We start from the raw sequence: 13093 nt of genomic DNA on the forward strand, positions 1-13093 counted from the left end.
AGCTGCCCACTCTGCCAGCGCCCGAAGTGCCAGCCAGAGCAGGGGCTGGCCCAGCACTGGGATGGGGGCTGAGAGTCCCTGCTTCCTCCCACCCTAGGATGCTGGGTAGAGAAGGGACTAGCTGGTCACAGGTCCCAGCAGCTCCATAGAGTCCCCACTGACCTCTGGGAGCCAGTGCTGGGCACTCTGTGGTCAGAGCCAAAGATGGGGCTCGGCTCAGCCTGACCACTGGACAGTCCCCCACCACCCAGTGCTGCCCACACTGGCAGGCCTGGGGCGAGTCTGGCCTGGGCATCTCCAGGGGTGAGGTTGACTCCCTTTAGCTGGCATCTCAGGAGCATCCAGATTCCAGAGGGTGGCACCCTACCTAAGCCAGTGCAAATAGGAGGGTTGGCCTGTGGGCAGAGTAGTCCTGACTGTGACCTCCCGGCACCTGGGACTCAGACACTGCCTGAAGCTTTTCCACGGGGAGGCCCCCGCCGGGCTAAGGATGCCTGGGAGCTGGAGTGGGTGTCACGTGGGCCCATGTACACAGCTCACATCCCAGAGTGGCCTGTGCTGATGCGGCCCTGGGAGCTGCCTCTTGCCCAGCCGGGCCTGCAAGTGAAGGGCCTGGTCTGCCCCACCCTGTCCACTCGGGATATCTATAGCCCCTCCCATGGGGCTGCCCACTGCAGCAGCTTTGCCCACTCTGAGTTGTTTACCGCCCATCTCCCCCATGAGAAGCAGCTGTGAGGGCAGGAGAGGCCAGGGGTGGGACAAGGGTTGGGATGGGCAGTAGCAGCTGGGGAGGGCCCGAGAGTAGGACCCCTTCCTTGTGGGTACGGCTGATCCGTGGGAAGATGTAGGGCTTTAGATCTTCTAGGCCCAAGCCCTGGCACCCGCCCGCTGCCTTTGGGGCAGCTCCATGCAGCTGGGCTGAATCTTCGCCTGGAAGGCAGCAGGTGTGTCTGGTTCCAGGGGCTCAGCATGTGTGCTTCAGCCCTGCCCTCTCTGTGCTGCTGAGCTGGGGCCATGCTGACGGTGTTGGGGCCGTCCCTGGCTGTGCCTCCTGCCTGGGCCCTGGGCCAACGCCAGACCCTGGAATGTAGCCCCAGAGATGGCACCTCCCCTCTCCTCTTCCCTCTGGCAGGGCTCTGCCCCCCGCCCTGTCCCCCCTCCCCTGTGCCCCTCCTTGACAGCCCCTGCCCACTTCCTCTCATCCAGTTTCTTTCCATCTTCTGACCTGTCTCTTTGTCTTTCCTGTCCCCCTGTCTCTCCTGCTCCCCTCCTCCCCTGCCTGAGCTCTCTTTCCTACACCGTGCCTCATCCTTCTCTCTCACTCTGTCTTTCTTCCTCATCGGCTTGCCTCCTCTGCCCCCATGTTTCTCTGTCTTTGCCTCATTTCCTTCTGCCTTTGTCTCACCTCTCTCTCATTCCCCCCCCCCCCCCCACTTTCTCCATGCCTCCGTCTGCATCTCTCTGTGTCTCTGTCTCCAAATCTCTGTGGTCCCCCCACCCCTTCCCCCCGCCCCCACCCCCGTCTGTTGTCTTCTTTCTCGCTTCATGTCCCTGTCTCTCCCTTTGGTCCTCCCCACCTGCCTTGCTGTGTCTGCCCCTCCTCGTCTCCCTCTCTGCTGCTCCACTCTGCAGGCCCTGGGCCACCCCTGGGCCGCCCTGCCCTGTCTGGCATGATGGTCTTGGAGCCTGATGAGGCGTCTCCTCTCAGTAAGTGACTTGCCAGCCTGGTGGACTCGTTCTCTCTCTCCCCCCCCACCCTCTGTCCCAGCTCTCCCTTCTCACTCCTTTTCCTTCCTCTTCTCTTCCTCCCCAGCTTGCACTTTGTCACACTGGAGGCTCAGAGGCGCCTCCCTCCAGGGTCTGGAGGCCAGGCCAGCCCCTGCCCTGCCCCAGCTGGCCCACCTTCTCCCCTGCCCTGCCCAGGATGCAGTTAGGCCCCATCTGGGCGCTCAGTCGGAACAAAGTGGGCTGGGGCTGCTGTTCTCCCCATGGAGTACTGGTTGGGCAGGGATGGGTGTGGCAACCTCTGTGGGGGAAGACCCTAGAGTCTGGAGGCAACTTGTGTCCACCTGAGGACTGGCTGATCCTGGGCCCACCTAAGGGACCAGGGCTGGGGTTCAGGGGCCTAGGTGTGTGTGGGAGTTCTGGTGAGCAGGGAGTGAGCATGGGGAGTAAGAGGGTAGACTGCATTCCACACCCCCACCTGGGTGCAAGGCAGCTCTGGGCCTCCTGTCCCTCCAGCCTCTGGCTCTGAGTGAGCTCTCCAGATGGGGTCAGAATGAGGGCTGGGAAGGAGAGGGCTGGCCTGGGCAGGCACCCAATGAGCACTCCCAGCTCTGGCAGCATGACCGCCTCCCAGCACCCTCAGCTCTGGAGGCTGGTTCCTGAAACAGACAGGCCTCACCTGCCCCAACCCTCAGGCACCGGCTGCAGGAACACATCCCAGGGTGGAAGAGGGAAGGGCTCGCCCTGACCTACCCTGGTTTGCAAAAAGCCGGGGGTGGGGTCAGGCTGGAGGGTCCATGCCCTTCCCAGGCCCTAGGAGAAAGGGGCTTTGTGGACCAGTCACATTCCTGGGCAGAGGCCTGGCCTCCTCACCCTCGCCGTGCCGTGGGGCTGAGGCCAGGGGCCAGGGTGGGGGGGACTCTCAATGGACCTCTGTGCCTGCTCACAAGGGGCCTCTGTGGCCAAGCTCGTGGCTTCCATACTCCGGCCCCCAGAGCCCCACCCGCCTGGCCCCCAGGAGTCCAGTCCGCCATGGTCCCTGTGGCTCCGAGCAGGCGGTGCTGCCCTCACAAGCACCCTCTCTTGGTGTAGAAGTTTAAGTTTACTCCTGTACCGTACACCCCTGTCTGGGCTTGCTCAGCCTGAGCCTCAGAGGGACAGGGTCCTGGTTCTGGAGGCGTGTGCACCTATGGGCCTGACAGAGTGAAGAGGGAGGAGGACAGGCCTGTAGTTAGGATGCCACTTCCTCTGCCACCCACAGGCTGGTCTTCTGTCACCTCTCTGAGCCCACTTCTGCCTCAGGGACTTTGCAGATGCTGTTCCCTCAGCCTGGAATGCTGTTCTCCCAGATACCTCCCCTTGGCTCACTACCTTCCTTCAAATATGCCCTTTGAGGAAAGGCCTTCCCTGGCCCCCCGGGGAGAGTAGCACCTACCTCCACATCTTCCATGCTCACTTGTTTCATTTCCTTTCTCCTCCCACTGGACAGTGACCTCTGTGGCCAGAGGACTTGTCATTTGCGGAGTTCACTGCTACGTGCCCTGCGCCTAGAACACCACCTGGCATACAGAAGGCCCTCAGTACAGATTTGTCAAAGCAATGCCTGCCCCCCTCAGATGGGAAGAAATAAAGCCAAATCCATTCCTCCCGTTCGTCCTAAAGACCAGAGGGAATAGTTACAGCTAACTCCATGTAGCTCCTACTGTGTGCTAGACCCTGTTATAAGCACCTTACATTTGTTAACTTACTCTTCACAGCTCTTACTCTGGGGTGGGCACTACTATTACTCCCATTTTATGGAGGAGGGAACGGAGGCTCCGTGGAGGTAACTTTCTCAAGGTCGCAGGGCTGCAAGTGGCAGTTTTGCTCCAGAGGCCGAGCTTTTCATCACTGAGCTACACTGCCTCTCATATAGGAATTGGTCACAGTATTGTGCACCTACTGTGTGCCAAGCTCTGTGCTAAGTACTTTGTACATATTTAAAACTCATGTCAACTCAGTATTTATAATTTACACCAAGCATGTCAAACTCGCAATCTGCAGGCCGCATGCCTCGTTTATTTGGCCTGTGTTCGCCTTTGAGTTTGACATGCTTGATTTATACCTTAATTCATGACATTGAGAATTAATGCATTAAAAAAATCTTGTCCTTACTAGGTGCTTAAGAAATGATTGGTGTATGTGTTTACGTGCATATGTATGAGTCATTTGCAACTTATATTAACATATTTATAACTGCTATATGAATTCATTAACATTATGAGATGTAATGTGTATAAAATGTATAGTAGGTACTAAGAAACGATAGGTGTATGTATCTGCTCACACCAATCTGATATGAATTGATTCAGCCATCACTTATTAGGCGCCTCCCATGTGCTAGATGCACACACTGGGGATACAGGAATGAATGAGACCTGCAGTCTCCCCACCCCGCCTCAAATTCATAGTCTAGCAGTAGAGAGGACAAGGTGACAACAACTTCTGATTTTCTAGCCCATTTTTCGTGCCAGGCACGGCATCTGAGCACACAGAGAGAAGGTGCATGTAAGCATATCATTTATTCTCTACTGCTGCCCAAGGTGTTAATGTAATTAATGTCCCCAATTGACTGAGGAAGCTCAGAGCGGTGAGGTCTGAGATGTGGCTAACCTCAGAACCCATGATTTTTATGAAGACGCTCTACGATCCACATGTATTCAGGCAGGACTGTGCAAGGTGGGGTAGAAGGTGCTTTGATGGAGAAGCAGAGAGCCTGCGGGAGCCCCAAGGAGGGGTCTCTAACCAGCCAGGGTTGGAGGAGGTGATGGCTGAGCTGAGTCCTGAAGGGTGAGGAGGAATTGGCCAGGGAAGAGTGGGGAAACATTTGGGTCACTTGCAAGTAATTTCTGTACCAGGCCAGCCTCCTCTGGAAGCCACTTTTCTTGTTTAGCCTTCCTCTGAGCTGCCAGGGGTCTCCTCTTGTGCACCATCACCTGATTTCTGGATCAGACCACTTTCCCTATTAGTTGAAGCCCCTCACTCAAGGGTGGGGCCTCAGCTTTGACCCCTGGGCAGACCAGCCAGGGCCACTGAGTATGTGCTGATAGGGGCCATGCTGGGCAGAGCTGGGCAGAGCTATAGGCACCCAGGTGTCAGCCTCAGCAAGCGGCCTCAGGGAACATCTCCCTGTTTCCACCTAAGGCCCAACTGCCTGAGGCCACCACACAGTGACACACCTCTCCGCCCCTTTCTGCAGTTTATTTCCGAGCCCTGGTGAACTTCACTCGCTCCATCCACTACAGCTCTGAGCTGGAGGACGCAGGCTCCCAGGCTTTCCGAGAAGTATCCCAGGCTGTGGTAGACACGGTGAGGCGAAGGGGCTTTAGGGAGCTCGCCTGGTGGCGGTGGGCAGGACTGAGGGTGGGGTGAGGGCATCTGGAGGCTGACGGCGCTGTGTCCCTCCCCAGCTGGAGTCAGAGTACTTGAAGATTCCTGGAGACCAGATTGTCAATGTGGTGTTCATCAAGTGAGAAGGGCGCCCTGGGGGCGGGTTGGGGGCTGGTGGGTAACCCGGAAGAAGCTGACAAAGGTGGGGAGAAGCCTGGGTACTAGGAGGGGAGGCAGAAGAGGTCTAGTCAGGTGAAGATTGGGGAAAATTCAGGAGTTAGTTGGGGGACAATTTGGACCTTAACATGCCCTGCCTGGGCTACAGGGTGTCAGATCAGGTCTAACTATCAGACAGGGGACCAAGCGAGGAGCTGAGACCACAGGCATCTTTCTCACCCTGCTGCCCCGCCCCATGCCTGTCCCTAGGGAGCTGGATGGCTGGGTCTTCGTGGAGTTGGACGTGGGCTCCGAAGGAAACGCAGACGGGGCTCAGATTCAGGAGGTGCTGCAGTCGGTCGTCTCCAGGGGCTCCATTGCCTCCTACACCACCTCTCCCCAGGGGTTCCAGTTTCGACACCTGGGCACAGGTGAGCCCATCTTGCAGCCTGGGGTCACCTCCTCCAGTTTATCAGACACATGTGGATCCCTTTGGAGTATCCCCCCCATGGGCTGTCTTAGCTTGGGCTTGCACACCACTAGGGACAGGGAGCTCACCATCTGATGGGTCTGCCCTATCAGTCCTTATGCAGTCTTGTCTTGGGTTGAGCATAAATTGTTTCCTCTAACTTGTACCTATTAAACTCAATTTCTGTTCTCCATCTACCTCTATACATTGACAATAGGTAATCTTTTCCTCATACAGCACTTTCAGATCCAAAACACTTTGGTGTTTAATAATAACCAACAATTATTTACTGAGCACTGAATACATGCTAGGCACTCTGTAATGCCCTTATTTCCAGCCTCCCATTCAATCTTCACCATAATTCCTGTGAAATAGATTTTATACCTCCTGCTTTAGAGATGAGGGTTTTGAGGCCCAGAAAGGAAAAATGACTTATCCAGATCCACATACACAGATAATGGAAAAGCAAGAACTTAAACCAAACCCTGTGTCTATGCCAGTCTTGCCAGAGTCTCTGATGAGATGAGATGAGAAGCAGATGGGAAACTGAGGCTCAGAGAGAATAGGAAACTGGCCCGAAGTCACACAGCTATTAGCTGCACAGTCTGGGCCTTGGTCCTCTCATTGGCACAGGGTTCTTTTTGCTGCATCCTGTCTCCTGTTTGGAGTCCCTGAGTCTTTTCTTCTCTGGGCTAAACAGTCCCAGTTCATTCCTCATAGGCTGCGGGTCTCAGCTGACTATTTCAGTCCCCTCTCCTGGGAAGACTCCAACATGTCACCCCCTCTGACTCAGTGGAACTCAGAACTGAACAAACTCCCTGTCATGGTGTAGCCCAATCAGGAAAATGCAGTGAAGCCATCACCTTCTCATTCTGCACATAAACCGTTACTTAATGCACCCGAAGGTCAGGTTTGCTCTGTTGGCACCCCCAAGCGCAGGTCTGAAGATTGCAGGGGGTCCAGCCTCTTCATTTTTCTTTTTTTTTTCTTTTTTAAATATATTTTATTGATTTTTTACAGAGAGGAAGGGAGAGAGATAGAGAGTTAGAAACATCGATGAGAGAGAAACATCGATCAGCTGCCTCCTGCACATCTCCCACTGGGGATATGCCCGCAACCCAGGTACATGCCCTTGACCGGAATCGAACCTGGGACCTTTCAGTCCGCAAGCCGATGCTCTATCCACTGAGCCAAACCGGTTTTGGCAGCCTCTTCATTTTTCAATGAGTCTTCAGGGCTAGGGATGGTGGGATGGGCCTGGCCCAGCCCTGCAGCTCCCAGATCCCAGGTCCCAGGGGGGATGGCTGCTGATCACCCCTTCCTTTCCAGCACAGACACCCCCGCCCCCCTTGGCCGCTGTGGCGGCCGCAGTGACACCAGGTGAGAGTGTAAGCCGGATCCAGGCCCAACAGGGTAACTGAAGTTAATAGGTGGAAGGGAAGGAAGGATGAGGGCAAGGTGGCTGGGCATAGCCCACAAGCCACCCCTTCTCCTCCTCCTCTTTATCCTCGCTGGGCCAGGTGTGGCCTGCATGTGTGTGGTGTGGTGGTTGCATGTGTGTGGCATGTTAACTGTGTGTGTGGCCTGTGCCACACATATATCTCATGTGTGCTGTGGATGTATCCACCATGTGCTCCTTGCCCTTGCTGAGTCTGCCCCAAACCACATGGCCTGACACAGGGCACCAAAGCCCACGCCCAGCTTGGCAGTGCCTGAGCTGTCCTTGACGCCTCCCATCAACCTTCCGCCTGCCCCTCTGACTCCCTCCAACCCCACAGTGCCCCAGATCGCCAGAGTCTGCACAGAGACGGAGTTTGCCTGCCACAGCCACAATGAGTGTGTGCCCCTGGAGTATCGCTGTGACCGGAGGCCTGACTGCAGGGACATGTCTGATGAGCTCAATTGTGGTGAGGGGCTGCCTGGGGGCACAGGGGCCTGCAGATGCCAGGGAAAGGTCAGGATATGCCTGGGCCTGCATGTCAATCGGGGTTGTGAGGGTTGGGTGCAGGCAGAGGGGCAGAGGGGTCTGAGGGAGGTGGGCAGGGACATGGAAGGGTGATACCAGGGTCAGGGCCAGGGCACTGGGTGTGTGTGGCAGGGAGGGCCTGGGGAGTGTGGGGGGCAAGGGGTGAGGAGTGACACCCCTGCCAACGCCAAGTGGGCTGTGTCCACAGAAGAGCCAGTTACAGAGCCAGTTCCAGAGCCCGGCTCCACACCACCCCATCTGACGGAGATTTTACCTATAACACCCCGGCCAGAGGCAACCACCACACGGCTACTTCCAGTCACCCCGGCTCCCCGTCCTGACAGGCCCTGTGGGCCCCACGAGACCACATGTCACAGTGGGCACTGCATCCCCAAAGACTATGTCTGTGATGGGCAAGAGGACTGCAAGGATGGCAGTGATGAGCTGGACTGTGGTGAGGACTGGGCAGGGATGGAGGGAGGGGGCTCGGGGTGGGGGACCTGGCCAGGGGCGGGCCTCTGGCTGAACCCTGCCTGGTTCACTCAGGCCCCACTCCGCCCTGCGAGCCCAACGAGTTCCCCTGTGGCAACGGGCACTGTGTCCTCAAGCTGTGGCGCTGTGATGGCGACTCTGACTGTGAGGACCACACCGATGAGGCCAACTGCCGTGAGTGTCCCAGGATCTGCCTGGCGTCCTTGCCCCGCCCCGGCCTAGTTCACCCCTATTCTTTCCCTTCTTGGGTAGGTTTGTTTACTCTCCCTGGCTGAGTGGTGAAGGCCCTGGGGACAAACTTTAAGGTTCATCTTTCTCTGACCCCAGCATTGAGAGCCCTTGGCTCTGAGCTGGTCTTTGTAGCAAGCAGTCTGGGCAGATTGCCCATGGTTAATGTCTCTTTCTTTCTTTTCTTTATTTTGTTACCATTAATCTTGTCTTTGTTATTTATGCTTGTGTGGGGGTCGGATGAGTGGCTAAAAGGGCTCGATATATACACCAGGGTGCCTTGCTCATGGGTTCCTTGATGTATGTGTGAGTCAGAGCATTCCCCTTATGGGCCTTGAGGGTTTTCACGTACAGCTGGTTCTGAGTTATTTGTTCCTTCATCATCCCAGCTCTTAATCCATCTGTCAATTCAACTGTCCATTGTCCATCTGTCCAGCATCCTTCTTTCCTCCCATCTATCTGCCCACCCTTTCATCCAACTATCCATCCACCATTGTCTAGCTGCAAAGCTCTTCATCTGTCTATCCACCTATCCAACATCCTCCTGTCCATCTCACCATCCATTCTATTATCCATCCATTCACTGTCCATCTGTCCATCCATCCATTTGTTCAACATCCTTCCTCCCATCCATTTCTCCACTTATCATCCATCCATTCATTGTCATCTTTCCCACTGTCTAAGAGCAGGGAAAGAGTCAAAGGAGTGGGGGGGGCGGGCAGAAGGGTAATGTGATGAGCTGTTTGATGGCCGCCTTGATGATGGTGACATTGTGGGCAGTATGGTGGCAGCAGTGCCCGGGCCTGGTCGGGGCATCTCTGTCACGTGGGCGAGATGAGAGAGTGACCCTGGGAACACCTGGGGAAGGTGGACAGGGTGGGGCTGTGGGCACAGGTCAGAATGGGGCTGGTCCACCCTCTGCCCACACCACCTGCTCTGTCCCCCAGCTGCCAAGCACCCCGAGGACGTGTGTGAGCCCACGCAGTTCCGCTGTGTCTCCACGAACGAGTGCATCTCAGCCAGCTACCACTGTGATAAGGAGAGCGACTGTCCCGACCGCAGCGATGAGATTGGCTGCAGTGAGCAGGGAGCTGGGGGGCGAGATGGGGGCCCTGGGCTGGCTTTTTACTGGCCCCTCTCTATAGTCTCAGCCTCAGCCCTCCTGCCTGGATCCTCTGATCCATCCCCTCCCTTCTTGTTTCTTTGCCCCTCACACCCCTCACATCTGCTCCTGTCTTCCAGTGCCTCCCCAGGTGGTGACCCCTCCCCAGGAGTTGATCCAGGCCTCCCGGGGCCAGACAGTAACCTTCACTTGTGTGGCCATCGGTGTCCCCACCCCCATCATCAACTGGCGACTCAACTGGGGCCACATTCCATCTCATACTAGGTTTGGCTCTGGGCCTGGGTTGGGGGCTGGGAATGCAGAGGAGGCTGGGCCAATGGCCCAGGCCTGACCCTGCCTCTGTCTCGGGACCCATCAGGGTGACAGTGACCAGTGAGGGAGGCCGAGGCACGCTGACCATTCGAGACGTGAAGGAGGCAGATCAGGGTGCCTACACCTGTGAGGCCATGAATGCCCAAGGCATGGTGTTCGGCATCCCTGACGGTGTCCTGGAGCTCATTCCCCAGCGAGGTACCACCATCAGACTGGAGGGCACGGGCATCGGGGTGAGCCAGGGCTGCCTGCCTGGGGCCTGCTGCAGCCCACCCCTATGCCGCCCAGCAGGACCCTGCGCCGATGGGCACTTCTACCTGGAGCACAGCGCCTCCTGCCTGCCCTGCTTCTGTTTTGGGGTTACCAACGTGTGCCAGAGCAGCCGCCGCTTCCGAGACCAGATCCGGCTGCGCTTTGACCAGCCTGATGACTTCAAGGGTGCGTTGGTGGGTGGGTGGGCACTATGGGGGGTGGGAGGCAGACACCAGGCTCCAGCGGGCTTAGAGGGAGGGAAGACATGGGGGAGCAGCAGCACTGGGAAGGGATACAAGGTTGTTGAAGAAATGCCGAGTCCTGTGAGAAAAGCATTTCAGGGGGAAAACAAACATTTTTAGGAAAAGCCAAATCCACACTTGACATTTGCCTGCTTCAGGTTATAAAGAGGATGGGCTCTGGCATCAGATTCCGGGTTCAAATCCTGGCTCTGGCCCTTACTGCCTGTGTACCCTTGGTCAATCCTATCTTGTGTCTCAGTTTTCTCATCTACAAAATGGGAAGAAAATAATAACTCCTCCCCCAGGTAGTTGTAATGACTTAATGGGTTAATACATGTCAGCCTCTCAGAATAGCACTTGGTCCATGACCAGTGCCCAGTAAGTATTCCCTACTGCCTTCCTGATCCTGACAGATTGAGGGTGTCATTGTCCCCAGAGCATTCAGCCCAGGACTGAACTCCAGCTGCACCGAAGTACTGCCCGTGTGACTTTGGCCCAGTCTCTTGGCTTCTCTGGGCCTGTTTTCCCAAACATAAAGGCAGGCAGCTGGGCTCAGTTCTCTTGCTTTGAGAGGCAGAATGGCATGGGCCCAGACATCAGACAGACCTGGGTTCAAGTCCCAGCTTTGTCATTTAGCACCTGACATCAGCCAGCCCTTCATCTCATTACCTCCAGCACAGGAGGTCAAGTGCAAGTGGAAGGCTTAGGGCCTCACACAGTAAGCACTCCACAGATGTCGCCTATTACGTCCCTTTGTTGGTTGAGGAACCTCAGTGACTTATCAGATGTAATCACCTCCCAAAGTTGTTCCCCTGGTATATTTAGAACAATAATGGCCGTGGGCACCATTTCACAAGCACTCGATTGGCACTGTGGTTTGACTCACACAGTCGTTGGGTGGCTAATAGTCCTGGCAAGGTTGCGGCTGTTGATACTGTTCTCGGATGAGGACCTCGAAGCGCTTAGAGCAGCGGTTCTCAACCTGTGGGTCGCGACCCCTTTGGCGGTCGAACGACCCTTTCACAGGGGTCGCCTAAGACCATCCTGCATAGCAGATATTTACATTACAATTCATCACAGTAGCAACATTACAGTTATGAAGTAGCAACGAAAATAATTTTATGGTTGGGTCACAACATGAGGAATTGTATTTAAAGGGCCAGAAGGTTGAGAACCACTGTCTTAGAGGTTGTGTGGTGGGGGGCAGAGGGGTAGGGGTCACACAGCTGTTTTAGAGATTTGTCTGATTGGAATCAGGATGGTCAAGGTGGGTAGGGAATTCCAGAGTGAGTAGGTGGTCTGAACGTGGATGGTGACCAGCATAGCGGGGAGCCTAAAAACATCCCCGGGAGGGAGGGAGGGAGGAAGGCAGGCGTGGGGCAGTGCAGCCTGGTCTTGGGGGCTGTGTATGCTCATTCTGCAGATGAGGTGCTGGGCTCCTCCATGGTTGCTGGGGCACATTTAGGGTCAAGGGGAAAAGCTATTGCAGATGTAGACAGATACAGAAGCAGGGTAAAGAACTGTCTGAGGGTCGCGTCCAGACTTGAGAGGGACTGCCTTTGGAAGTAATGAGCTCCCCATCCCTTAGAGCTGTCCAGTGTGGTAGTCACTAGCCACCTGTAGCTATTTAAATTTAAATAAATTAATTCAGATCCTCCGTCACTCTAGCCACATGTGGGTAGTGGCCAGCATATTGGGAAGTACAGATAGAGGGTATTTCCATCATCACAGAATGTTCTCTTGGATGGTTGGTGCTACCCTAGAGGGCTGGAGAGAATTCCTGTGTGTGTAGGAGAGGGTTAGATTAGATGGCCTGTTGCAGTTAGAGCCGCAACAGCCAACCATCCAACAGCAGTAATAACAGCTAGCTGTTTTTTGAGCACTTCCTCTGCGCCACACTTTGTTTTAAGCATTTTATATCAGTCTGCTCATTTTATCTTCCTAATAACCCTTTCAGGCAAGCCACTATTACCCCATTTTACACATGGGAAACCTGAGGCCTTTGCCCAGACTCATATCCGGATGGTGGCGGAACCAGGACTTGGGTGCCTGTTTTTTAGCCCCGTGTAGCTCTTTACTGCTCCCCTGAGGGCTGTTCCAACCCTTTACAGTCCCTGGACCTATTGGCAAGGAAAAGGCTCTGAGAAGTCCTGTGGCAAAGAATCCCTTTGGCCTTTCTTTGACCCCGTGGTTCCCAAATAGTCCCCAACCATCATTCTACCGCATTGGCTCTCCCCAGAGCATGCTGCGGGAAATCTTGCGCCAAAGCTTCAGGAAGAGAAAGAAACTGGGGTTTTTCTGTTTGTTTGTTTTTTTACTTTGGGAAGGAGACTGAAGTTCTCTCTAAGTCAGATTTCTCCCAGAACTTTCCCACCTTTTAAGATGGTGTCTGGAGCAGTCACATGCTATGGCCCTCAAGCCCTCCCTCTTGCCACCCACAGGCGTGAAGGTGCTGATGCCCTCGCAGCCCAGCATGCCACCCCTGGCCACCACCCAGCTGCAGATCGACACTGCTCTGCAGGAGTTCCAGCTGGTCGACCTGTCCCGGCGCTTCCTGGTCCACGACTCTTTCTGGGCTCTGCCCGAGCAGTTCCTGGGCAACAAGGTGAGGGGCCCAGCTGCCACCTGGATAAGAAGGGGGCGAAGCCCCTCCTCGCGTGCCCAGAACCTGCCTGGGCTTTCCTCCTTCTGAAGCTAGTGGGCAGCAGAGAAGACTCAGCTGTGGGGAAAGGTGTGGTCGTGCCCCAGCACAGCCCCTG

At 55.6% G+C, this 13093-nt stretch overlaps 1 protein-coding gene across 1 annotated transcript in view; it reads left to right on the plus strand.

Annotated features, from left to right (window-relative positions):
• Window positions 1-13093, plus strand: part of HSPG2 (heparan sulfate proteoglycan 2) — a gene marked incomplete at its 5' end in the record, with an annotated part of 99366 nt that overhangs the window by 34823 nt on the left and 51450 nt on the right. Inside the window, 12 exons of the mRNA XM_081086921.1 lie at window positions 4964-5073; window positions 5175-5233; window positions 5521-5681; window positions 7049-7099; window positions 7498-7623; window positions 7903-8139; window positions 8232-8351; window positions 9353-9484; window positions 9648-9792; window positions 9887-10038; window positions 10132-10278; window positions 12776-12939. Of these exons, the coding sequence (XP_080943047.1) occupies window positions 4964-5073; window positions 5175-5233; window positions 5521-5681; window positions 7049-7099; window positions 7498-7623; window positions 7903-8139; window positions 8232-8351; window positions 9353-9484; window positions 9648-9792; window positions 9887-10038; window positions 10132-10278; window positions 12776-12939 (1604 nt within the window). The remainder of the gene's footprint in view (window positions 1-4963; window positions 5074-5174; window positions 5234-5520; window positions 5682-7048; window positions 7100-7497; window positions 7624-7902; window positions 8140-8231; window positions 8352-9352; window positions 9485-9647; window positions 9793-9886; window positions 10039-10131; window positions 10279-12775; window positions 12940-13093) is intronic.

The sequence above is a fragment of the Myotis nattereri genome (assembly GCF_964212035.1).
Source record: "Myotis nattereri genome assembly, chromosome: 3".
NCBI classification, from domain to species: domain Eukaryota; kingdom Metazoa; phylum Chordata; class Mammalia; order Chiroptera; family Vespertilionidae; genus Myotis; species Myotis nattereri.